The sequence below is a fragment of the Carcharhinus amblyrhynchos genome, chromosome 1, assembly GCF_965287045.1.
Source record: "Carcharhinus amblyrhynchos chromosome 1, sCarAmb.v2.hapA, whole genome shotgun sequence".
Lineage (NCBI taxonomy): Eukaryota > Metazoa > Chordata > Chondrichthyes > Carcharhiniformes > Carcharhinidae > Carcharhinus > Carcharhinus amblyrhynchos.
In genome coordinates, this window is record NC_137324.1 from 27,188,883 (window position 1) to 27,215,836 (window position 26,954).

Below are 26,954 nucleotides of genomic sequence, written 5' to 3' on the forward strand. Positions count from 1 at the left end.
TCAGAGGCTGAATGCCTGTGACTGCTGAAGTGTCCCCCAACAGGAAGAGAACACTCCTGCCTGGTGATTGTTGAGTGGTGTTCATTTGTCCGTTGTCGTAGTGTCTGCATGGTCTTCCCAATGTACCACGCCTTGGGACATCCTTTCCTAAATTAACCTTAGTGTCAGGAGATTAACAGGGTAAGTATGTGGGATACAGGAATACGGCCACTGGAAACTCAAGGTCAGGCTTGCAGACTGAAAGCTATTTCACAAAACACAATTTCACAAGTCACTCGTTCTGCATTTGATCTCTCCAGTGTATAGAAGACCACATTGTGACCAGCAAATATAGCATATTTAATTGAAAAAAGTGCAAATAAATCACTTGCTGGAGTATTTTATTCTGACTCTCGATGTCACCGTTTAAGAAACATGTCAGAGCCTTTGGAGAAGGTGCATGGAGACTTACTAGCATGGCATCAGAGATGACTGACTTCAGCTACATCGAGAGATTAATTGTCATTAGAGCAGAGATGATTAAGATGAGATTTGATAGAAATGTGCAAAATCATGAATAACTTTAATAGAGCAAATAAAGACAAACTGTTTACAGTTGCAGGAGGGTCAGTAAGTATCTTAAGTGACTGGCTAAAGAACCAGAGAACATTTTTTCACACAGTAACTGTTGAGACCTGAATGCATTTGGCCCACTGCGTCTACACCAGCTCTCAAATGAGCATCATGGTTTAATGCTATTCCGTGCCGTTTCCCTGTAACACTGCACACTGCCTAAAAGGGTGGTGGAAGCAGATTCAATAGTAACATTTCAAAGAAAATTGCATAAACACTTAAAGTATGCATGGTTATAGGAAAAATGCAGAACAGTATAATTAATTGGATAGTTGTACTAAAGGGCCAGCATAGGCACAATGGGACAAATAGCCTCCTTTTGGGCTGTATCATTCTACAGTTCTGTCTTTCAATAACAAAATGCAAAACTCCTTAAAATGCCATGCTTACTTTCAGGCTGAAAATTGGTTACTTTGGCAATTTAACAATCTCTCGATTTATGTGAGCAACTAAATGAATATTTGGATGGATTAACATAGAACATAGAACACTACAGCACAAACAGGCCCTTCGGCCCACGAGTTGCGCCGATCACATCAACACCTATCTATAACCCCCAATCCCATAAAACCCCATATACTCATCCAGAAGTCTTTTAAAAGACCCCAGCGAGTTCGCCTCCACCACCACTGACGGCAGCCGATTCCACTCACTCACCACCCTCTGAGTGAAAAACTTACCCCTAACATCACTTCTGTACTTTCCTCCCCGCACCTTAAATCTGTGTCCTCTCGTAGCGACCATTTCAACCCGGGGAAATAGCCTCTGAGAATCCACCCTATCCATTCCTCTCAACATTTTATAAACCTCTATCAGGTCGCCTCTCAACCTTCGTCTCTCCAGGGAAAAGAGACCCAGCTCCCTCAACCTAACTTCATAAGGCATGCCTCCCAGTCCAGGCAACATCTGGTAAAGATAGGTAAAGAGCACATCATTACAAAATTCCCATGATGATAGCATCTGGAGCTAAACATATTAACCAAATGAAGATCTCACAAATCCCTGTTTCTATGTATATAAGTAAAACAAGGAAGACATAGTCTGAGAAATACCTGATCTTACACGTTCACTGTGAGAATCATGGCTATCTCCATGCCAAACCTGCCCTTGAACACAAGCTAAATTTATTTCCTTACATAGGAAGGCTGTTGCAATGGGTGGTCATGTGGCAGATGAAATTTAATGCAGTGAAGTGTTTTGTGATAACCTTTAAAGGAAGGAGGGGAAAGGCAATAAAACACAAGAGTACAATTCTTAGTGGGGGTGGGGGGGGTGTGTGGAGAAAGGGTTCTAAAACAAGAGTCCTTGGTATATGTGCACAAGTACTTGATGGTGGCCATGTAAATGACTCTCCCTTTCTCACACGGCCACTCGCACTCACCTATTCAATCATTCACTCAGGCTAAGAAAGGTATATGGGATCCTGAGCTTTATAAATAGGGGCATCAAGTACAAAAGCAAGGAAAATAGGGTAAATCTTTACAAAACACTGGCTCTGCCTTAATTGAAGTACTATATGCAATTTTTGGTGTTGCACTGTAGGAATAATCTGACAGTTTTAGAGAGGACGCAGAAAAGATTTACAAGAACATTTCCATGGATGAGAGGCTTCTGTTGCATGGGTAGATTGAAGAAGCTATGGCTATTATCCTTAGAGAAAAGAAAGTCAAGAGAAAATTGATAAGACATATTCAAAATCGCGAGGGATGTAGAGAGAAATAGCTCCCTTTTGTGCAAAGGTTGAGACCAGAGGACAGTGATTTTAAGATGATTGAGAAAAGAACATGGGTAGTATTTAGGATCTGAAATACACTACCTAGAGTGCGGTGGAAATAAATTCAATTGGGAGTGGGATAGCTTGATCTTGGGTTCGGACACAGCTCAGCACAATATCGAGGGCTGAAGGGCCTGTACTGTGCTGTACTGTTCTATGTTTTAATTGTGATTTTCAAAAAAAGGATTGGACAAACACCTGAAGAGAGAAAATTTGCAGAACTACCGACAAAGTGCAGAAGAAGCTAAATTGTACTTGTAAGGAGTTGGCACAGGCCCGATGAGCAGAATAGCCTCCTTCTATGCTGTAATCATTCTATTGCTGGCATCAAGCAGCTATAGGAAAGTGCACCTTCTAGCCAGTGCACCATAAATACACAGGGATCTCTCAATGAGCTATGAAACCCACTGGGAAGCTATCAGGTTTCATGTGAGGTCTCCTCACATGACAGAGGGGCCCCCCAGAGTTGACAAAATGCTTGTAGGAACAGGAGTTGGCCATTAATTTGCTATTTAATTGGCACAATTAGCCACATTGTTGAGGTTCCAGCCACTAGTCGCAGGCTTTTTCGTGTTTCTATTTTCGCGGGCTTTTTAGTGTTTAGTAAGAACTTACCTTGTAGAACTGTTAGATTCATTTAAAAGCATTTTCGCGGGCTTTTTGTGTTTACCGCTTTAAGAATTCAAAGGGAGTGGATAGCAGGGATTTGCGGGTAAGCAGTCTTTTAAACAGCGCTAGGTTTAAAAGGAGGCCTGGTGTAGACAGCGGGCAGCAGAGTGAGCTGCTAGGGCTTAGGATCTAAGGGCTGGGGAGAAAAGGGCCAGGTAAGTTTGCGTTGAAATCAGTGCTCAGTAGTACTACAGGGAATAATGGAGGGGCACGTGATGTGCTGTTTCTGTATGATGTGGGAGCTGGTGGACCCCAGGGTCCTTCCCAGTGACCATGTCTGCAGTAAGTGCAGGTAGCTGGAGGAGCTCCAGCTCAAGGTAGATGAGCTGGCCTCTGAGCTACAGACACTGAGTCTCATCAGGGGGAGGGAGGGTGGCATTGATAATGGGGTGCAAGAGACATCCACACCCCCTAGACTGGCTAACTCTAAGGGTCAGGAGGGTGGGGACCGGAGGAAGGAGGGTGGGGACCAAATGCCCCAGCCTCTCAATCTGCATAACAGGTTTGAGGTTCTTGCTTCCAGTGTGGACGAGAACGAGGGCTGTGAGGTTGGTGAGCAAACTGCACACGGTACAGTGATGCAGACACAGGACACAGACAAAGAGAAGGTGAAAAGGAATGTAGTGGTAATTGGGGATAGTGTGGTTAAGGGTATTGACACTGTCCTTTGTCACAATGACAAAGAGCACAGAAGGGTGTGTTGTCTGCCTGGTGCCTGGGTCCAGGATGTCGCATCTGGGCTGCAGAGGAACCTGGAGTGGGAGGGTGAGAACCCAGTCGTTGTGGTACATGTGGGTGCCAACGACTTAGGCAAAATGCGAACTGAGGATCTGGGGAGGGAGTATGAAAAGCTGGGAACGGAATTAAAAAGTAGAACCGACAAGGTGGTTATCTCTGGACTGCTGCCTGAACCGTGTGCAGACGGGCGTAGGGTTGATAAGATTAAGGAAGTGAATGAGTGGCTCAGGGATTGGTGTGGGAGGAATGGGTTTGAATTTATGGGGCATTGGCACCAGTATTGGGGTAGGTGGGACCTGTTCAGGTGGGATGGGGTTGGTCTGAACCGTGCTGGGACCAGAGTCCTGGCGAATTGTGTAGATAAGACTGTAGATAGGGCTTTAAACTAATTGCGGGGGGGGGTGGTGGTGGTGGTGGTGGTGGTGCGAGGGTAGGTGAAATTACAGGGTCGAAAGTAAAGGGGAGGGTACGGGTACGGGAAGAGGCCACGGATATCCCAATAATAAAGGGAGTAAGGGGCGTGCGTAAGGTTGGTGACGTTCCCACAAATAGGGTACAGGTGAAGGCTGGGATGAAGGCACTTTATCTGAATGCACAAAGCATTCGGAATAAGTGAATGAGCTGGTGGTGCAGATCAGCACAAATGGATATGATCTGGTCGCCATTACGGAGACATGGCTGCAAGGTGACAGGGACTGGGAGCTGAATGTACAGGGGTATCAAGTGTTTAGGAAGGATAGGTGGGAGGAAAAAGGCGGGGGGGCGTAGCTCTGCTGATTAAGGATAGCATCAGGGTGGTAGTAAGGGATGATGTAGAAGCCAAAGAGCAGAAAGTGGAATCGTTGTGGGTGGAGATTAGGAACAGCAAAGGGAGGAAGACGCTGGTGGGTGTCGTCTATAGGCCCCCAAATAATGATCTGGAGGTGGGGCGGGCTATTAACACGCAAATAAATGTGGCGTGCAGGAATGGAACGGCGATAATTATGGGGGATTTCAATCTGCATATTGATTGGTCGACCCATGTTGGACGCGGTAGGCTTGAGGAAGAGTTCTTGGAATGCTGCCGGGATAGTTTCCTTGAACAGTGTGTGTTGGAGCCAGCGAGGGAGCGAGCTATCTTGGATCTGGTGTTATGTAACGAGGCAGGTAGAATTAGGGACCTTGTGGTGAAGGATCCTCTTGGGAAGAGTGATCATTGTATGGTGGAGTTTCTGATGCAGATGGAGGAGGAGAAAGTGGGTTCCCGGACATGTGCCCTTTGTTTGAACAGAGGGGAGTACGATAGGATGAGAGAGGAATTGGCGAATGTTGATTGGGGGAGCGCATTGGAAGGTAGGTCTGCTGAGGAACAGTGGAGGATCTTTAAGGAAATCTTTCTTGGTGCTTAGCAGAAATTTATTCCGATGGTTAAAAAGGATCGTAGGAGGAGAGATGATCAGCCGTAGATAACGAAGGAGGTAAAGGAAAGTATTAAATTAAAAGCGGATGCGTTTAGAGTAGCTAAGAGTAGTGGACGAGAAGAGGATTGGGGGAGGTTGATATGACGAAGAAGTTGATAAAGAAGGGTAGGAGAAACTATGAAGCTGGGCTAGCGCTTAATATAAAAAAGGATAGTAAGAGCTTTTATAAATATATAAAAAGGAAGAGGCTGACTAGGGTGAATGTTGGGCCCTTAGAGGATGAGAGAGGGGACTTAGTGGTAGGGGATGGGGAAATGGCTGAGGCCTTGAATAACTTTTTTATTTCAGTCTTCACGGAGGAGGATGTGAATAGTTTGCCGGGTGTTAACGATGGAAAGATGGTAGGAGTGGGGGGCCTGAATGACATTATTGTTACTAGAGAGGCAGTGCTCGAAAGACTGGAGGGACTGATTGTGGACAAGTCCCCAGGACTGGATGGAATGCATCCAAGGGTTCTGAAAGAAATGGCGGAGGTGATAGTGGATGCCCTGATAATTATTTTCCAAACGTCGCTGGATTCTGGGGAAGTGCTGGAAGATTGGAAAACGGCTAATGTTACACCGTTGTTTAAGAAGGGTGGCAGGCAAAAGGCAGGGAATTATAGGCTGGTTAGTTTAACATCTGTTGTAGGTAAAATGTTAGAATCCGTGATCAAGGAGAAAATAGCGAGGCATCTTGAGGAGAATTGTTTGATAGAGCAGACGCAGCACGGTTTCGTTAAGGGGAAGTCATGTCTGACGAATTTATTGGAGTTCTATGAGGATGTGTCTAGGGCGGTGTTTAGAGGAGAGCCGGTGGATGTGGTCTTTCTTGATTTTCAGAAGGCATTTGATAAGGTGCCGCACAAGAGGTTATTACAGAAGGTTAGGGGGCATGGAGTTGGGGGTAGGGTGTTAGCGTGGATAGGGGATTGGCTGTCAAATAGGAGGCAAAGAGTGGGGGTCAATGGGTGTTATTCGGATTGGCGGATGGTGACTAGTGGAGTGCCCCAGGGGTCGGTGCTGGGGCCTCAGCTATTTACCATTTATATAGATGATCTAGAGAAGGGAACCGAGTGTATGGTGTCGAAATTTGCTGATGACACCAAGATTGGTGGAACGGCAAATTGTGCGGAGGGTGTGGAAAGTCTGCAGAAGGATCTAGATAGGCTGGGTGAATGGGCCAGGAACTGGCAAATGGAATTTAATGTTGGCAAGTGTGAAGTTGTCCACTTTGGTAGGAATAATGGTAGGAAGAACTATTACCTACATGGCGAAAAACTGCAGCATGCAACGGTGCAGAGGGACCTCGGGGTCCTTGTGCATGAGTCGCAAAAACCCAGCCTGCAGGTGCAGCAGGTGGTCAGGAAGGCAAATGGGATGCTGGCCTTTATAGAGAGGGGGGATTGAATATAAAGGTAGGGAGGTCTTGCTGCAACTGTACAGGGCACTGGTGAGGCCGCAGCTGGAGTACTGTGTGCAGTTTTGGTTGCCGCACTTACACAAGGATATTTTGGCCTTGGAGGGAGTGCAGAGGAGGTTTACTAGGCTGATACCGGAGTTGAGGGGGTTGAACTATGAGGAGAGGCTGAATAAACTAGGCTTGTACTTGTTAGAGTTTAGAAGAATGAGGGGAGATCTCATTGAGACATATAAGATGATGAATGGGATGGATAGGATAGAGGTGGAGAGGCTCTTCCCGCTCAGAAAGGACAGTAGGACTAGAGGGCACAGCCTCAAGATAAAGGGGGGGCGGTTTAGAACAGAGTTGAGGAGGAACTTCTTCACTCAAAGGGTGGTGAATCTCTGGAATTCTCTGCCCGTTGAAGTGGTGGAGGCTGCCTCGCTAAATATTTTTAAGACGCGGGTTGATGGGTTTTTGATAAGAGAGGGGATTAAGGGTTATGGGGAGAAAGCGGGAAAGTGGAACTGAGCAGCGACAGATCAGCCATGATCTTATTGAATGGCGGGGCAGGCTCGAAGGGCTGGATGGCCTACTCCTGCTCCTATTTCTTATGTTCTTATGTAGAAGTTTAAAAATGTTGCATGCAATTGCTACTTAAATGGTCAATGTGGCCCACTCAATAAAATACCAGCCACAATTAAAAAAGGTTCAGTACAATATTGCAGATGAACTTTCTCTCTTGTTGGCAGCATAACAAATGTGATCAAATAGTCTCATGCTCTAGAAAAAAGATTGGACAAAATGGCTTCAACAGCACTCACTTACTTAGAAATAAGTGGTTATAATTAGAATCAAAACAGCACTCACTTTTAGATCCGCTTGAGTTACCAGCAGAAACTGATTCATGGACCAAGAAGAAAGAAATTGGAAACCTTTCATCACAAGCCAATGGGATGATGTTTGCACTGTTGTGATGCAATGACTCATTGTCCGCAACAAGATTGATGGCACTACCAACTTTTGAACTACTCCAGTTCTGGCACCTGCAACCAGGAACACACAAAGTCCACGTTTAATATAAGCGTGAGAAAAGGCCAATCGTGCCTTCAAGCCTCTGCACAATCTATATTTTTATGGATTGTATCCCAACAATTCAATCTCTGCATATTATTATATAATAATCATATTGTAGCAAGTGGTATAATTAGTTGAGATTCTTAGAAAGTATTTGTTCAGGAAATAATCTACAGTATAAACAATCTTGTTAATAAGAAAGTCTCATGACATGTATTTATTTCATGTGATCTTGGAAATTTGAATGATTAAAAAATAAGTTTCAATTCAATTTCGTTCAGAAGTTGGAGTTCATAAGAGATTTGGAAGTTTGGCAAAATGTGTGACGAACTCTGAAGCACAACTTTTCTGGACTATAATTGGGATATTATTGAAGTCCATAGCTTTTGCTGAATCAAGTGTCTTCGGGAACTATTTCACTGAATGTGAATTGAGTTGGCTGAAAGCTGGCTTTAGTGACAGGGTCCTCAGGAAAGGCCAAGATGGATCACCCACATGACACTTTAGGCAAAAGATGGTTGCAAATGTTTCTTTCTTGTTCTTTGCATTGATGTGCTGAGTTCCACCATTTCTAAGGATGGAAATGTTCACAAAACCTTCTTCCTCTTAATTGTCCACCACCATTCACAGCTGATTGTGGCAGGTCTGAAGGGCTTTGATCTGAGTTTGTTATGGAATCGCTTAGCTCAGTCTATAACATGCCCCTGCTGTTTAGCATGTTTGTATTCCAGTATTGTAGCTTCACCAGACTGATACCTCATTTTTAGGTTCTGTTTTTGTCATGCTCTCATACACTCCTCATTAAACAGATATTAAACAAATGAATATCCGCTTACTAAATTAGGTAACAGGAAACATGCTAATGATTCACAACTGCTTTATGTATAGCTCAGTACAAACAAGAAGATCCACTGTTGTTGTCTGGATCCTCTTCCTATTCAGAAACACTCTACACCTGCGGAGAAACTCAGCTTTTAAGTACAAGTTTCAATGAGATCACCTGCTCTCCATTCATTCTGAAGCAAGTCTTAAAGGGACTTACATTTTTAACATTGTTAGATTCCCTTTCCAAGAAAAAAGATTAGATAACAGCACACAGACATAAATACAGAAAAAAACCTAAAATCAGATTCTCCACTTACATCATGAGACATCCTACTTCTCGAACCTTTAGAGCAATCCAATAGCTGATGATTGGTATCAATCCACCTTAGCTCAGAGATTTCTCTTCTCTCCAACATCTGCTTTTAACTTCAATGTCTATGCTAAGCATTTATTCATTTTCACTTGTTGCAGAATATATGTTACCCCACAAAGATCATTTATCTCTGTAACATTGGTATTGTTCTTTCAGTCTGTTTTTGTACATCTTTTCCTCCAAGATCTTGGATATATCAACAGTATCAACAAGAACAAGAGATTCAATGTCTAGTGTGCTCTTTACAATTCCCCTTATTTTCTTTGCCTCTCGTGCTGAGGACAACTTTTCCCATTCTCTCTCACAAGAAGTATCACAAATCCTCTTGCGTGTGGGAAAACACTTTGCCAAGGTTTGCATAAGAGGTAGTCCTAAAAAATGATTAATTGCATGTTACTGGGGTCACCCAAAGCTGGGAGCTTTCAGCACACACCTCTCTGTTTTTATTTAAACGTGTTCACTTTAAAGATGTCCTCCACCTTCAGATTTTTTTACATTAAGACCAAGTTCCAGTACATCAAGACTTGCAACTGGTATTATTTGTGCGCCTAACAAATCGAGCTGTCCAATGAGACTCCTCAGCTGTTCTGGCTCATCCTGGTGGCATTTGCATCTTAATGTCTGGACCTGGTATGACTAATGGTAGCGGGGCTAAATATCGAAGTAAGATGTTGATGTAAATTACATCTTACTCACCCTGCTTAATCTCCAAACCCACATATTTGAAGACCCCGGAAGCTTGCATACCAATCTTAAATTCCTTCCTAGTTTGATTAGCAACATTTTCTTCAATGTCACTAGCGCCCCCCACAAAAAAAAAACAAACATCATAAAGGTGCTCGCATGTCTCTCTTGTGTTTTGTGATATTAGAGTTTAGTACAAGCATTGGTTTCTACTCTTCCCTTCTAGATCTCTCCCTGTTGAGAAGCACCTCCCAACTGGGGAAAAACTCAGCTCTTAAATACAAGCTTCACTGAGCATCAGTCCGAAGCAAGAACAGGTTCACTCTCAAAGGGACTTACTTTTCTAATATTGTCAGTTGGTCCCTTAACTTAATGGTTTTGATTTGATTTATTATTGTCACACGTATTCAGTGAAAAAGTATTGTTTCTTGCGTGCTGTACAGGCAAATCATACCGTTTAGAGAAGGAAACGAGAGTGCAAAATGTAGTGTTACAGTCATAGCTAGGGTATAGAGAAAGATTCAAAAATGATGGCAGCAGGGAAGAAGCTGTTTTTGAGTCAGTTGGTACGTGACCTCAGACTTTCCCAATGGAAAAAGGTGGAAGAGAGAATGTCCGGGGTGCATGGGGTCCTTAATTAAGATGTTTGCAGGCAGAGTCAATGGACAGGAGGCTGGTTTGCATGACGGATTGAGCTATGTTCATGATCTTTTGTGATTTCTTGCAGTTCTGGCAGAGCAGGAGCCATACCAAGCTGTGATACAACCAAAATAATGCTTTCTGTGCTGCATCTGTAAAAGTTGGTGAGAGTTGTAGCTGATATGCCAAATTCCCTTAGTCTCCTGGGGAAGTAGAAACATTGGTGGGTTTTCTTAACTATAATGTTGGCAATGGGGGAGAACCAGGACAGGTTGTTGGTGATCTGGACACCTAAAAACATGAAGCTTTCGACCACGTCTATTTTGTCCCTATTGATGAAGGTACGGGCATATTCTCCACTACGAGGGAGAGATTGTCATCAAACCAGTTCACCAGATATTCTATCTCATTCCTGTACTCTGTCACATCGTTGTTTGACATCTGACCCACAATAGTGGTGTCATCAGCAAACTTGAAAATCGAGTTGGAGGGCAGAGGGGAGTTTGGCCACACACTCATAGATATACAAGGACTATAGTAGGATATATAGTCAATGGAAGCATGAGTGATATCAGATTGTGGTTAATATAGTTCTGCTGCTGTTGAAGGCAGACAACACTTGCAGGAAATTATTTGCCTGCGCCTTGGTGTAAAACTGTGCCAGGAAGCCAAATTGACAATCTGGAGAACGAGTAAAATTTGTTCCTTTTTACACAATAATACAAATAAGACGATTCTAATAATTATTCAGTGAAAATTAGTTACTCTGTGAAGAAGAAAGAAGCAAAACCAATGAAATAGCTCTAAATATATATTAAAATCCTTTCAAATCAGTAACTGCCATTTGACTAAGCTGAAGAATTATCACTGGAAATAAAATTATCATCATGTAATTAGTGTTTAACTATCTACTTGCAATAGGTAAGGAAAACTAAATACTTTTTAAGAACTAAGGAATTATCTTACACACCTCTTTCCAAATTCTGTTAGTGGAACATTGCAACCCACCCCCCATTTCTCCCCCCAACTTCCAAATGCAATATTTAAGTATATCTGAAAATGAGAAATGCCATTAAAGGTCAAAAACAGACATCCACAAAATAAAATACTATATCTAAAAAAAACTACCAATTTCAATGCACTCCTATAAACCTCGGTTAACACCATTCTGCTACATAATACTAGGCTGCAGGTAACTGTGATCATGATTACTTTTACATTTCCCTTTTCTATTTATTGAGAAGCCAAAATGCAAAGCCAAGTTCTACAATGTAAGTACCATAAAGGTTGGAGAATATGGGAGAAAAAAAATGAGCTCAATCAGAAAATGATAAGCTAAACGAACCATACTCCATGTCATTCCATTTCTGAGAAGGAACTTCTTCAGCAGAGAGTACTGAATCTGTGGAACTCCTTGCCGCAGAAGGCTGTGGAGTCCAGATCATAGAGTGTCTTTAAGACAGAGAGAGATAGGTTCTTGATTAATAAAGGGATGAGGGATTATGGGAAAAAGGCAGGAGAATGGGGATGAGAAAATATCAGCCATGATTGAATAGCAGAGCAGACTTGATGGGCCAAGTGGCCTAATTCTGCTTCTATATTTTATGGTCTTTATGTGGGAAATTCTGCCATTATGAACAACTAACAAATTAATTTACATTTAAACAAGCGCTAATGAAAAATTGTGCAATGTTTTAGAATATAAATGGACCATATCCCAAATAATTCTTAACTAAAGAATCTTTTGCATACAGACATACAATTTTAATTTCTGGTGCTATTTGAAAAAGTTATGGCGTTAATTTCCATCTGCTAAATTTCTACTTGCAGCAAAACCCACCTTAGACATGCTTCAAATTCTTCTATACGAGAAAGATGAGTACAAAGAGAAAAATGCAAGATTCCCTGTTGTCAAAGCAGAAATCTTTGTGATGTCATTCTGTGTAATTAACTTTATGTTGCTGACTTATTCATTGTGGTGCCATTCCTTTAATTCTTTTAGTCATTTGGCTGGGGAAGCACTTACCATCAATGTTGTGATTAACAATCCATTCAAGTGGCTTCATTTGATTCAGTGTGAATAACTGTGATGCCACCAGGAATGGGTCTCTCAGAACAGAGCAGAAGTTCAATATGTGGACTGCTTTGGATAGCCAGTTTGAGCATGTGTAAGGTGATTGTGCTGCAAATAGAAATGGGCAGCACAGTGAGATAATAGTTAGCAGTGCTGCCTCACAGTGCCTGGGACCAGGGTTCGATTCCTGGCTTGGGTCAGCGTCTGTGTGGAGGCTGCACACTCTCTTCTTGTCTGCGTGGGCTTCCTTCAGATGCTCTGGCTTACTCCAACAGTTTGAAAGATATGCCGGTTAGGTGCACTAGCTATGCTAAATTCTCCCTCAGTGTACCTGAACAGGCGCTGGAGTGTGATGACTAGGGGAGTTTCACAGTAACTGCAATGCAGTGTTAATGTAAGCCTATTTGTGACACTAATAAATAAACTTGAACAAAAAAAAATGTATGCTATAAATTCTTCGGCTGTTGTCTATAGACAGTAAATACTGGAGAGCTCAAGACAAAGCAAACCAAAGAATAATCATTTGATATTAAAAATGTAGGGTATTTTTATGTAGGATATTAAATGTATAGCATATTAGATACCAAAAAGTTAGATATACAAAAGCACCAATTGTAGCCCTAACTGCATACATGTCTATCACTAAAATTCTGATCAAAATCGTTTTAATGCAAATTAAGATTAGGTTTTCATTCACAATCTATTTAGTGAATTATTTGTCACAGCGTAACTATTTCAAATGCATTTTAATGAGTCACAGTAAGGACGGATGGAAACAAAAGAAAAAAAATCAACCCAAGATAAACTAGTATTTTTCATAAAAGTTGCATATATAGTAAATTGGGAGTTTTGCCCAGACACACCTGTTCAGAGATATCTACAGTTACATTCAGTGCTTGTGCATTTGGTTTATTTTCACTTGACTTGATTTGCTCTATTTCCCAATCCATAAAGACTGGGTTGATGTGTGGTGAAGTCAGATGGATGTTACCAGTAACTAAAGTAAAAAAAAGGCTGAAGAAAAGTCATAACAATAAAATTACCTCCTCATTAAAATGCAAAGCCTTGGCCCAAACTAACTGTCCTGTTAGAACATAAGAACATAAGAAATAGGAGCAGGAGTAGGCCATCTAGCCCTTCGAGCCTGCCCCGCCATTCAATAAGATCATGGCTGATCTGTCGCTGCTCAGTTCCACTTTCCCGCTTTCTCCCCATAACTCTTAATCCCCTCTCTTATCAAAAACCCATCAACCCACGTCTTAAAAATATTTAGCGAGGCAGCCTCCACCACTTCAACGGGCAGAGAATTCCAGAGATTCACCACCCTTTGAGTGAAGAAGTTCCTCCTCAACTCTGTTCTAAACCGCCCCCCTTTTATCTTGAGGCTGTGCCCCCTAGTCCTACTGTCTTTTTTGAGCAGGAAGAGTCTCTCCACCTCTATCCTATCCATCCCATTCATCATCTTATACGTCTCAATGAGATCTCCCCTCATTCTTCTAAACTCTAACGAGTACAAGCCCAGTTTATTCAGCCTCTCCTCATAGCTCAACCCCCTCAACTCCGGTATCAGCCTAGTAAACCTCCTCTGCCCTCCCTCCAAGGCCAAAATATCTTTGCGCAGGTGCGGCGCCCAAAACTGCACACAGTACTCCAGCTGCGGCCTCACCAATGCCCTATACAGCTGCAGCAAGACCTCCCTACTTTTATATTCAATCCCCCTCGCTATGAAGGCCAGCATCCCATTTGCCTTCCTGACCACCTGCTGCACCTGCAAGCTGGGTTTTTGCGACTCATGCACAAGGACCCCGAGGTCCCTCTGCACCGTCGCCTGCTGCAGTTTTTCGCCTCGTAAGTAATAGTCCTTCCTACCATTCTTCCCACCAAAGTGGACCACTTCACACTTGCCAACATTAAATTCCATTTGCCATTTCCTGGCCCATTCGCCCAGCCTATCTAGATCCTTCTGCAGACTCTCCACACCCTCCGCACAATTTGCCGTTCCCCCAATCTTGGTGTCATCAGCAAATTTCGACACCCTACACTCGGTTCCCTCCTCCAGATCATCTATATAAATGGTAAAAAGCTGAGGCCCCAGCACCAACCCCTGGGGCACTCCACTAGTCACCATCCGCCAATCCGAATAGCACCCGTTGACCCCCACTCTCTGCCTCCTATTTGACAGCCAATCCTCTATCCACGCTAACACCCTACCCCCAACTCCATGTCCCTCGACCTTCTGCAATAACCTCTTGTGAGGTACTTTGTCAAACGCCTTCTGAAAATCTAGAAAGACCACATCCACCGGCTCTCCTCTATCCACCGCCCTAGACACATCCTCATAGAACTCCAGTAAATTTGTCAGACACGACTTCCCTTTCATGAAACCGTGCTGCGTCTGCTCTATCAAGCAATTCCCTTCAAGGTGCCTCGCAATTTCCTCCTTAATGACAGATTCTAACATTTTACCTACCACAGACGTTAAGCTAACCGGCCTATAATTCCCCGCCTTTTGCCTGGCACCCTTCTTAAACAACGGCGTAACATTAGCCATTTTCCAATCATCTGGCACTTCCCCGGAATCCAGCGACGTCTGGAAAATAACCACCAAGGCATCCACTATCACCTCCGCCATTTCTTTCAGAACCCTCGGATGCATTCCATCCGGTCCTGGGGACTTGTCCACAAACAGTCCCTCCAGTCTGTCAAGCACCGCCTCTCTAGTAACAGTAATGTCATTAAGACCCTCCAGTCCTACCACCTTTCCATCGCTAACACCCGGCAAATTATTCACGTCCTCCTCCGTGAAGACAGAAACAAAAAAGTTATTCAATACCTTAGCAACAGATCAAATTTGGCAATACAAGTTAAAGAAGATCCCAGGAGTCCCAATTTATTAGTAATATTTTATTTTAATCAATGAGTCAAAGGTTCATTCCATAAAGTATTTCCTCTGCCTAACAACATTTTTCTCAACTAAATTTAACTGCTCTGGACTGCGCAGACTGTAGGCAAATTCTTCTGGACTTAAAGCATCAGACAATAGAAAAGAACCTTCTGACACCAAAGAATGGCTTTTTAGTTTATGGCTGGCATCCTGATGTCTGTCCAATTCCAGGACCTTACTCTATTCCAAGGGTGAAGCAATCACATGATGCAATTTTCCTAAAGATTGGTGCCAACTGGCTGGAAAGTGAGTTTGGCAGCCAATTAAAAGCAGCAGGCAAGGTGAGTAAAGTGCAACGCCCAGATGACAAGCCTCCAGGACTAAAAGCACCAGCTGAGTCGTTTGTGGGCAGATGGTGTCCCTGACATGGGAGAAGGATAATTACTGACCTGTGAACAAGACCCAATTCCTTAATGCTGCTGAGCAGCTAGCATCTGAGATGCATGCAGCACCACGTTTAAATAAGCTGCACTTCTCCCTGTGCAACAGTGTGCCAAAACTTCAGTTGCATTGGAAAGCTTCAGTTCTGCAGAGATATCTTTTGTTAGAGGTGAGTTATTATGATCTTCTTATGTCTCCCACAGGGCTAGTTGTGGAGAAGGGAGCATACCAATGCCATGGCAACATCACTGGTGTCCACTAGTGAGATGAAAGCTATAGGCCAACAGTACCATATCATTCAAGCATGTCATTCATCAGCGCCAATGCACTCATAATGGTGATGCTCAAGCATGGTTAAAAAGAGTGGCACTGAAAAGTATGCCATGAGCAAGCAGGAGGTGAGAATGGCAGAATCAGCAGAGGGCAGCCTCCATCAGAGGATGGAGGCCAGACACAGTCATGCTTAGCTGAGCACAAATGCACACCCTCAGCAGTCACAAGCAAGGTGGTCTACTTTAACCAGCATTGTACCCGTATGTTGGTCTTCCCGGAGATTGAAAATGGAGGAGTCCATTCAGTGCATTGCCATGGTTCAGGGGTTCAAACACATGGTCGCCTCCTTGCAGGCCACCTCATGGAAAGCCATATGCTGCAACACACTGACTGTTGCAGAAACAGTGCACTAATATGCATAAAATGCATACTACACTCAGTAGTACTGACTCACAACATCAGGTTAAAATCCAATAGGTTTATTTGGTAGCACAAGCTTGATGGAGGATCAGCACTCCGCAAGCTTGTGCTATCAAATAAACCTGTTGGGCTTTAACCTGGTGTTGTGAGACTTCTTACTGTACCCACCCCGGCATCTCCACATCATAGTATTGACAGGTTAGTGGTGACGATGGCACAAAGATACATGGAGTGGATGCCAGTTTCACCCCAGCTAGTGGTCTACACTAGCAATCCAAGGTGCCATCAAATGGCTGAGGCAGTCACCAATGAGTGTAAGGATGCCACCCTTCATGTGGTGCCATCATCATCATTAGCCCCCTTGGTCCCTGTGACTGAGTGACCATCTATGCAACCCCACTGACACCTCCAAGATAAGGACAACAACCATGAAGATCTCGGGGCGAGCACACACATACACGAGCAAACTGCCTGCACTTCACTGGCTACCACAAAGGCTCACCATATAGAAATGGTTAAGAGCGAAGGCCACTGCGTCATTTATTGCTCTGATCAATTCACTTGCGTGACTTTCATTTGTGGTTGTGTAAATTTTAAATTCGTAAATTACTTTGGTGATATTGTGCCCTGATGGCAAAACTGCAAAAGTCAGAAGATGTGCTGAGTCATTGAATCCCTATTATGCAGGAGGCCATTCAGCCCATGAGTCTGCACCAATTTTCTGACAGACCATCTTGCTCAGGCCCCATCCCTGTAACTCCCCATATTTACCCCACTAACCTAATCGCCCTAACCCATGTATCTTGGGACACTAAGGGGTAAATTTAGCACGGCCAATCCACGTCTTCGGAGTGAGAGGGGAAACAGGAGCACCCAAAGAATACCCATGCAGACGCGAAGAGAATCTGTAAACTCCACACACAGACTTACCCAAGGTCGGAATTGAATTCGGGGGCCCTGGCGCTGTGAGGCAGCAGAGCTAACCCCTGTGCCACCGTGCCACCCATAACGAAAGCAAAAGACTTTGAATGAGGATATTGAGACCATTTGAGAGATGTGTACCATGCAATGTTAGTAAAAATGGCACTACATCCCCTGTATTAAAAGTTGTGTGTTTAGTGGATGTGTTGTCACCAGAGCAAAGCCATGCCAGAGCATGCAGTTCTGCTGGAATGTGTCTGGTTCAGATGTGCCTTAGCATTCATGTTGCCTTGTTGACTCTTAAAACATTTCCAGTCACCTGCCCATGCAACATAGGCACTGCTCCGCATCCTTCTCCTCTGATGAGTTCTGTTAAGCTAGCACTTCAGGTTCGCACCTCTCTGGAGAGTCATGTTATGAAGAGCGCAGAAATCATCACAATGCATGATATCCTTGTAACAGTGTACAGTAGGGTGCCACGTGAATGGTCTATGCACCAGAACCACATGTTCAGAAATCCAATGGACTAGTCAAAGCAGTCTTTTTAAGCGAAGTACTTTCGTTATATCTCTGTGCCTCAGTTTCAAGATCATGTAAAGGTGTGAGATGCCCTCTCTTCAAGGGATACCCCTTGTGCCCTAGAAGCCATCTATTAAGTTTTGATAGTGACATGAAGAACAGCAGCACTGGTAACATAATTACATTTAGACCTTTTAGGGAAGATTCACTTGACTAATTCTTGGGATGAAGGAGTTAGCATATGAGAAAAGGTTGAGCAAGTTGGGCCTTGAGTTTAGAAGTATGAGTAGTGAACTGATTGAAACATACAGGATCGTGAAGTGATTTGATAGGTGGATGCTGAGAGAATGTTTCTCTTTGTGGAAGAGTCTAGAACTAGGAAACACAGTTTAAAAATGAGATATTTCTCATTTAAGACAAAGACAAGAGCATTTTCTTTCTCTTAGAGAATTGCTAGTCTGTGAAATTCTCTTTCCCAGAGAGCAATGGAGGCTGGGTTATTAAATATATTCAAGGTTGCATTAGATAGATTTCTGACTGACAAGGAAATCAAGGGTTATGTGGGGCAGACAGGAAGGTTGAGTTGAGACCACAATCAAATGAGCTATGAGCGGACTCGAGGGGCTTATGCCCTATTCCTGCTCCTAATTCTTGTGTTCTTCCTGTTGAGGAATCACACTGGCTGCTCATTCTATGCCTTGATGGCCACAGAGGTATAATCGATACTCTGAGGGAATCTAATTTTGGAGGGTGAATCTCATTGCTCTTTGTGCCTACAAGAGCCCATTGGTTTGAAATTGAATGTACTGCCATATGAGAGACACCACCAAGGTTCACTACTGATCGCTGGAACAAGCCAAAAGGTGAGCAAGTTGAAGGCTACAGTGACTTTAACAGCTACTGGCAGAGCAGGATGACCAGTCCAGCAAAATCTGAGGTTTTCTTCAATAAGGGCATAAATTTTAGATATTATTTGCATAACAAGACAGTTTCCTGTAGCACTGATTCTCTGACATGTCTAACAAGCTTCCCTAGCTCACCTCTAGATGAACATCCCTCTCAACCTTGCATTCTTTTATGAACCCCATCTCTAGTAATGACATGGCTATGACTGGTTCCTTGCTACATTGCACGAGATCCTTGCAGAAAGTAGGTTGCCACTGAAATGGTCAAGGCCACCTTCTACTTGATGTGTTCCAGATCCAGTGCCTTCCACAAAAATACAGACTAGTCCTTAACAAGTTCCAAGTCTGACTGGTCAGAATCAGGCAGGCTGCCAGGAGACATCTGCCTCCTTTATCTCAAAAATCCATCAGAACGGCATTGGGATGTGGCACATCAGCATGCCTCAATTCCCACTCCTGTTTGGCCACCAAACCCCTGCCCCAGAAATTAATAAACAAATCAAATAAACCAATCCTACTGACTAAAACTTGTCTTAGAAAATCAAGAGAGCATCAAATCATCTCATGAGCCTTTCTTAATTTGTTGAGTAGAAATTTCAGGATTAATGTCATCACTAAAACAGCAGACAAATCTGACACAAACACTTTAGTGTTTATAAAATAACATTAATGACAGTAATTCTATCTTTAAAATATTTAAGGGAAACCCATTCTAGGTAAGGGTTTCATCATTACACTGGGAGCAACGGCAAGAATTACAAGACAGTATAATCAATTATCAACAGAGCTTATGAAATCCATATACCTTTCTAATAATCAGAGCAAATACTTTCCCATGAGCATTAAATCACAAAACATGTGTTTTGCCATTGCCAGAGAGCACCAGGTACATGTTTCTGTTAATTCTCACCAGTTCATTCCATATTTTATAAAACATGGTCAGTCGAGTCTCCCTCCTTTGCTGGAGTGACTCTCATTACAAATCTTTGATCAAGAATGTGACACTTCTTTATTTCCCATGCCAATTCACGCAGAATTGTGCATCATGTCTTTGGTTGCTTCAACCTCTTTTATATCTCATGCCACGTAATGGTCTCGCACACAACTTGCATATTCCCATGACTGGACAAATGTTAGGTGAGTTATAATTCTGACATTTTTGTTGCAATACCAAAGATTTCTCCTCAGAAATCCAAAAGCCCCGTTTGCTTTAGATGTTACCTACGGAAATATGGAATCTTCATTGAAGATTGTTTTTAAAATTAACCCCCAAGTTGTGTATCTATCTGTAGGAGAATTTGAATACAGAAATCAAAGTTGTGTTGGTGGTTCATAAGAACATAAGAAATAGGAGCAGGAGTAGGCCATCTGGCCCTTCGAGCCTGCCCTGCCATTCAATAAGATCATGGCTGATCTGTCGTGGCTCAGTTCCACATAAGAACATAAGAAATAGGAGCAGGGGTAGGCCAACTAGCCCTTCGAGCCTGCCCCGCCATTCAATAAGATCATGGCTGATCTGTCATGGCTCAGTTCCACATTCCCGCCCTCTCCCCATAACCCTTAATCCCCTCTCTTATCAAAGACCCATCAACCCGCTTCTTAAAAATATTTAGCGAGGTAGCCTCCACCACTTCAACTGGCAGAGAATTCCAGAGATTCACTACCCTTTGAGTGAAGAAGTTCCTCCTCAACTCCGTTCTAAACCGCCCCCCCTTTATCTTGAGGCTGTGTCCCCTAGTCCTACTATCCTTTCTGAGCGGGAAGAGTCTCTCCACCTCTATCCTATCCATCCCATTCATTATCTTATACGTCTCAATGAGATCTCCCCTCATTCTTCTAAACTCTAACGAGTACAAGCCTAATTTATTCAGCCTCTCCTCATAGCTCAACCCCCTCAACTCCGGCATCAGCCTAGTAAACCTCCTCTGCACTCCCTCCAAGGCCAAAATATCCTTGCGTAAGTACGGCGCCCAAAACTGCACACAGTACTCCAGCTGTGGCCTCAACAATGCCCTATACAGCCGCAGCAAGACCTCCCTACTTTTATATTCAATCCCCCTCGCTATGAAGGCCAGCATCCCATTCGCCTTCCTGACCACCTGCTGCACCTGCAGGCTGGGTGTTTGCGACTCATGCACAAGGACCCCGAGGTCCCTCTGCACCGTCGCCTGCTGCAGTTTTTCTCCACGTAAGTAATAATCCTTCCTACCATTATTCCTACCAAAGTGGACCACCTCGCACTTGCCAACATTAAATTCCATTTGCCATTTCTTGGCCCATTCGCCCAGCCTATCTAGATCCTTCTGTAGACTCTCCACACCCTCCGCACAATTTGCCTTTCCACCAATTTTGGTGTCATCAGCAAATTTCGACACCCTACACTCGGTTCCCTCCTCCAGATCATCTATATAAATGGTAAATAGCTGAGGCCCCAGCACCGACCCCTGGGGCACTCCACTAGTCACCATCCGCCAATCCGAATAGCACCCATTGACCCCGACTCTCTGTCTCCTATTTGACAACCAGTCCTCTATCCACACTAACACCCTACCCCCAACTCCATGCCCCCTGACCTTCTGCAATAACCTCCTGTGAGGTACCTTGTCAAACGCCTTCTGAAAATCAAGAAAGACCACATCCACCGGCTCTCCTCTATCCACCACCCTAGATACATCCTCATAGAACTCCAGTAAATTTGTCAGACACGACTTCCCTTTAACGAAACCATGCTGCGTCTGCTCTATCAAGCAGTTCCCCTCAAGATGCCTTGCTATTTCCTCCTTGAAGACGGATTCTAACATTTTACCTACAACAGACGTTAAACTAACAGGCCTATAATTCCCCGCCTTTTGCCTGGCACCCTTCTTAAACAACGGCGTAACATTAGCCATTTTCCAATCTTCCGGCACTTCCCCAGAATCCAGCGACGTCTGGAAAATAACCACCAAGGCATCCACTATCACCTCCACCATTTCTTTCAGGACCCTCGGATGCATTCCAAATTGACCCCTGAATCTGGCTAAGTCAGGGGTTCTATTTGTAGATACGCAGGGTAGAATCGGTGTAGGGTGATGCGGCGGCGCAGGCTTGTTGGGCCGAAGGGCCTGTTTCCCGTGCTGGGTTGTTCTTTGTTCATTCCATCCGGTCCTGGGGACTTGTCCACAATCAGCCCCTCCAGTCTGTCGAGCACCACCTCTCTAGTAACAGTAATGTCATCGAGACCCTCCAGTCCTACCACCTTTCCATCTCTAACATCCGGCAAATTATTCACGTCCTCCTCCGTGAAGACGGAAACAAAAAAGGTATTCAAGGCCTCAGCCATATTCCCATCCCCTACCACTAAGTCCCCCTTCTCATCCTCTAAGGGACCAACGTTCACCCTAGCCAGCCTCTTCCTTTTTATATATTTATAAAAACTCTTGCTATCCTTTTTTATATTAAGCGCTAGCCCAGCTTCATAGTTTCTCCTACCCTTCTTTATCAACTTCTTTGCATTCCTGCCCTCTCCCCATAACCCTTAATCCCCTCTCTTATCAAAAACCCATCAACCCGCGTCTTAAAAATATTTAGCGAGGTAGCCTCCACCACTTCAACGGGCAGAGAATTCCAGAGATTCACCACCCTTTGAGTGAAGAAGTTCTTCCTCAACTCCGTTCTAAACTGCCCCCCCTTTATCTTGAGGCTGTGCCCCCTAGTCCTACTGTCCTTTCTGAGCGGGAAGAGTCTTTCCACCTCTATCCTATCCATCCCATTCATCATCTTATACGTCTCAATGAGATCTCCCCTCATTCTTCTTTCATGACAGCACTGTTGGCATTGAATGCCATTTCATATTGGTTCTGCTATTTCTGACATTCCAGAAGGTTTTCCATCCCTTTCCACGAGCAGGATATTTTAGTCCCGCCAAAGTCAACCCCCACGGTGGGTTCCCTGGTGGCGCAGCCAGCAAGCAACGCAAATGACCATTGATTTCTACAAGACTGTAAGATCCTGCCAATAGCAAGCTACCTCCGATGCCAGAAAATCCCTAATATCTGCAGCCAGTAAAATTATGGCCTTTTCTCAGTAAGGAACAGAAACACAGTTATAAACATCATCTACCCATCCTGGGGCAAGATGGAACATGTCTGGGCAAGTACTCTCTTGTTTTCCATTCAAATGCTTTCATAAGTCATTCTAATTCATTTCCTGCTTGACTGGTCGGAGGGGGTGGGTGGAGGGAGAGACAGCTGGAATTCAGCTGCCGTCCCGCCAGTGAGGATAGAGAATCTCTGCCAAATCTCTGTTCACTGTAGTGGAATGGGAGAATCCCGGCTGCAAGCAAGATCGGAGAATTCGGCTCATCCTCTCTACATCTACCTTGTCAATCCCCTTTAGCATCTTACATACCTCATTAAATCTTCCCTCGTTCTTCTAAACTCTAGAGTCAAAGTCTAAACTGCTCAAGCTCTCTTCATAAGACAAACCCGTCATCTGTGGAATCAATTTAGTGAACCTTCTCTGAACTGCTTCCAATGCAACTATATCCTTCCGCAAGTAAGGGGACTAAAATTGTGCACAGTACATAAGAACATAAGAAATAGGAGCAGGAGTAGGCCATCTAGCCCTTCGAGCCTGCCCCGCCATTCAATAAGATCATGGCTGATCTGTCGTGGCTCAGTTCCACATTCCCGCCCTCTCCCCATAACCCTTAATCCTCTCTCTTATCAAAAACCCATCAACCCGCGTCTTAAAAATATTGAGCGAGGCAGCCTCCACCACTTCAACGGGCAGAGAATTCCAGAGATTCACCACCCTTTGAGTGAAGAAGTTCCTCCTCAACTCCATTCTAAACCGCCCCCCTTTTATCTTGAGGCTGTGCCCCCTAGTCCTACTGTCTTTTTTGAGCGGGAAGAGTCTCTCCACCTCTATCCAGGTGTAGTCTTATTTGTGCCTTTTACAGCTGTCCTGGAGATATCTATAATTCTAGGTGGATTCAAAACATGAAGAATGGAACATCAGTTGGAATCAAGTCAGAGACAGAGACAGTTGCTGAAGGAGGTAGTATGTTGTGATGGTAAGTTTTGGTAAACACCTTGTCAAGCACCAGGAGGGAAATGGAAAGCAACGAAGATGGATACAATAAAAGCAACAAACGGAAATTCCATCAGAGAGAAGAGCAGTACTTCTTTAAAGTAGGCATTCCTGGAAGAGAAGTGGCAGTGAATTAAACTCTAAGATGAAAGCAAATTACTGTGGATGCTAGAATCTGAAACAAGAACAGAAAATGCTGGAAATCTTAACAGGTCCGACAGCATCTGTGGAGAAAGAATAGAGCCAACGTTTCGAGTCTAGATGACTCTTCGTCAGAACTGAAGACAAAGGAAATAGGGCGAGATTTATACTATAAGGGTGAGAGTTGGGTTTGCGTAATTGACCAAGCTGTCAGAGATAAAAAGACAAATAGAATGTTCAAGGTGGTGATAACGGCTGAGCATAGTACTAATAGCATGCAATAAGAGATTGGAATGTGTGAATGGCAGAAGAAAGGTGCACAGTGTCAAAGGACAACCTGAGGCATGTGGCAGATGGCCCTGCTGGGGTGGAAGGGTTTGTGCAATTGAGCAATCTGGGGGCCCTGGGTTCAAATTCTATCACAACAGATGATGATATTTGAATTCAATAAAAAAATCTGGAATTAAAAGTCTAATATGACCATGAAACCCTTGTTGTTATAAAACCTGTCTTTTAGAGAAGAAAATCATGAATGTCTTTTAGAGAAGAAAATCTGCCATTTTTACTTGGTTTGATTTACACGTGACTCTAGATCTACAGCAATGTGGTTGACTTTCCAATGCCCTCTGAAATGGAGGGCAATTAGAGATGGGCAGTAAATGCTGACCCAGCCAGTAGCACTCACACCCTGTAAATGAATAATAAAAAAAAATCCTGCAAAAGAAGGCCAACATTCTATTTGCCTTCTTAATTACTTACTGTGCGTACATGCTAGCTTTCAGGGACACAGGCACAAAAAAAAATCAACAATTTCTAATCTCTCACCATAACAGTACTAATGCTTGCCCCACTACCACCTGCCACAAACTAATCTCCAGTTAAAATACTACCAATCTCTCATATCGTAACTAATATATTTTTCTTCAATACAAGCAAAAACCAATCATTCTTCTTGCTACTTATGGGATGTCATGGCAGAGGCATTTTTTCTGCATTAAATAAAGTCCTACACTTCAAAATAATTAATTGTGTAAAACACTGAACATTACAATGTTTTGAAATCTCTCTTTTTTATTAACTCATTGGGCTATGAATTACCATCTCCCACACTGTCAACAGCTATGCAACATCAGAACATGAAGTGGATATAGCAAATTATCTTTATGTAAAACATTCCTTGATTAGTATAGGATGATAGCCAATTCCTTTGGTGTTGCATCTCAGCAATAATGAGATTTCCAAAATTGTGTTTTCTAAATACGACAGAAGCTCAGACATTTCCTGTACTAATCCCCCATCTGTAATTTACTGTGGTCTAAAAGAAAACTAAAAACAGACCTACAATTAAAAGTATTACAAAAACAATGTCAAGAGAGGCCTGAAGGCCAATTAGCTGTCATTATTAAAGAACATGATGACCTGCTTCACGCTAATATGAGTAATTATATGGCAGATAGAAACAAAAGTTATTGCAGTATTGAGACCAGCGTAGGCAGACAGCAATGGATATTTAGCACCAAACACAAGGCAGCAATAAACTGAAAGATTATGATAGCACAATTTTATAACAACTATTTGCATTCCATTGACTAGGTTGTGAAAAATACCAGCTGATGTGCAATGGGTTATAATAAACCACTTTTAGAGTTTGGAATGGCATCTAGTTGCTAGAATCAGGTGCACTACAGCCTGTTAATGATAGATTACAGATTATCTGCGAATGAACATCCATTTTTTGAAAGCAGAAAGCTTTGCAATGAAACATAGACAATTACCCCAGTACCTCATTCAAGTAGCCGCTCTTCAGTGAATGTAGGAGTCAATATTAGTAACATATTCTCCAAAACAGTCGTGACCCAGAATTCAAGCCTGGAAAAACTCAGAAGAAACCACTATACAGCTTTCTTGTAAGTGAACCTTGGCTCAATTAAAGCATAATTGTCATATGCTGGAAGGTCTTGCATTCAAGCCTAACCTCCAAAGGCGTGAACTCAGACTGACATTTTATTGCGAAACCGAGGGAATGCTGCATTGTTGGAAGAGGTATTAAACCAAGTACCTTCTGCCCTCTCATGTGACATTTGATTTGATTTATTGTCACATGTATACAATGAAAAGTATTGTTTCTTGCATGCTATACAAAGCATACCTTAAGTAGAGGAGAGGGTGCAGAATGTAGTGTTACAGTCATAGCTACAGCATAGAGAAAGATCAACTCTACAAGAGGTAGCTCAATTCAAAAGTCTAATGGTTTAGTTGACAACACTCCAGACACTTAAGTGCAAAACCCTAGACTTATCCCCCGTGCAAAATACTGCACAGTTGAACACGTTAACTGAATGTTAAAGCAAGACTCCGTCTTATCTCTCGGAAGGCTATAAAAGGTCTTGTGCTATTATTTCAAACCATAGCTGGCTATTATCACATTGCTGTTTGTGGGTCTGGCTGTGTGCAAATTAGCACACAGTAGCAGGGAAGAAGCTGTTCTCGAGTTGGTTGGTATGTGACCTCAGATTTTTGTATCTTTTTCCTAATGGAAGAAGGTGGAAGAGACTATGTCCGGTGTGCCTGGGACCCTTGGTTATGCTGGCTGCTTTTCCGAGGCAGCAGGGAAATGTAGACAGAATCAATGGATGGAAGGGTGGATTGCGTGGGGGACTGGACTTCGTTCATGACCCTTTGTAACTTCTTGCGATCTTGCACAGAGCAGGAACCATACCAAGCTGTGATTCAACCAGAAGGAATGTTTTCTATGATAAAAGTGAGAGTCATAGCGGACTTGCCAAATTTCCTTAGCCTCCTGAGAAAGTAAAGATGCTGGTGGGCTTGCTGAACTATAGTGTCAGCATGGAGGGAGCAGGATAGGTTGTCCATGATCTGGATACCCAGAATCCAGAAGCCCTCCACCATTTCCACTTTGTCCCCATTGATATAGACAGGGGCACGCCCTCCACTGCACTTCATGAAGTCAATGACTATCTCTTCTGTTTTGCTGACACTGAGGGTGAGATTATTGTTGTTGCACCAGTTCACATAAAGGATCCCATAGCAGTATTCAATCAGGGGCAGAAG

At 43.4% G+C, this 26,954-nt stretch overlaps 1 protein-coding gene across 2 annotated transcripts in view; it reads right to left on the reverse strand.

Annotated features, from left to right (window-relative positions):
- Window positions 1–26,954, reverse strand: part of ccdc142 (coiled-coil domain containing 142) — a 115,486-nt gene that overhangs the window by 35,115 nt on the left and 53,417 nt on the right. For both annotated transcript variants that reach the window (XM_080200586.1, XM_080200656.1), the window contains exon 8: window positions 7,504–7,679. In XM_080200586.1, coding sequence (XP_080056712.1) covers window positions 7,504–7,679 — 176 coding nt within the window. The remainder of the gene's footprint in view (window positions 1–7,503; window positions 7,680–26,954) is intronic.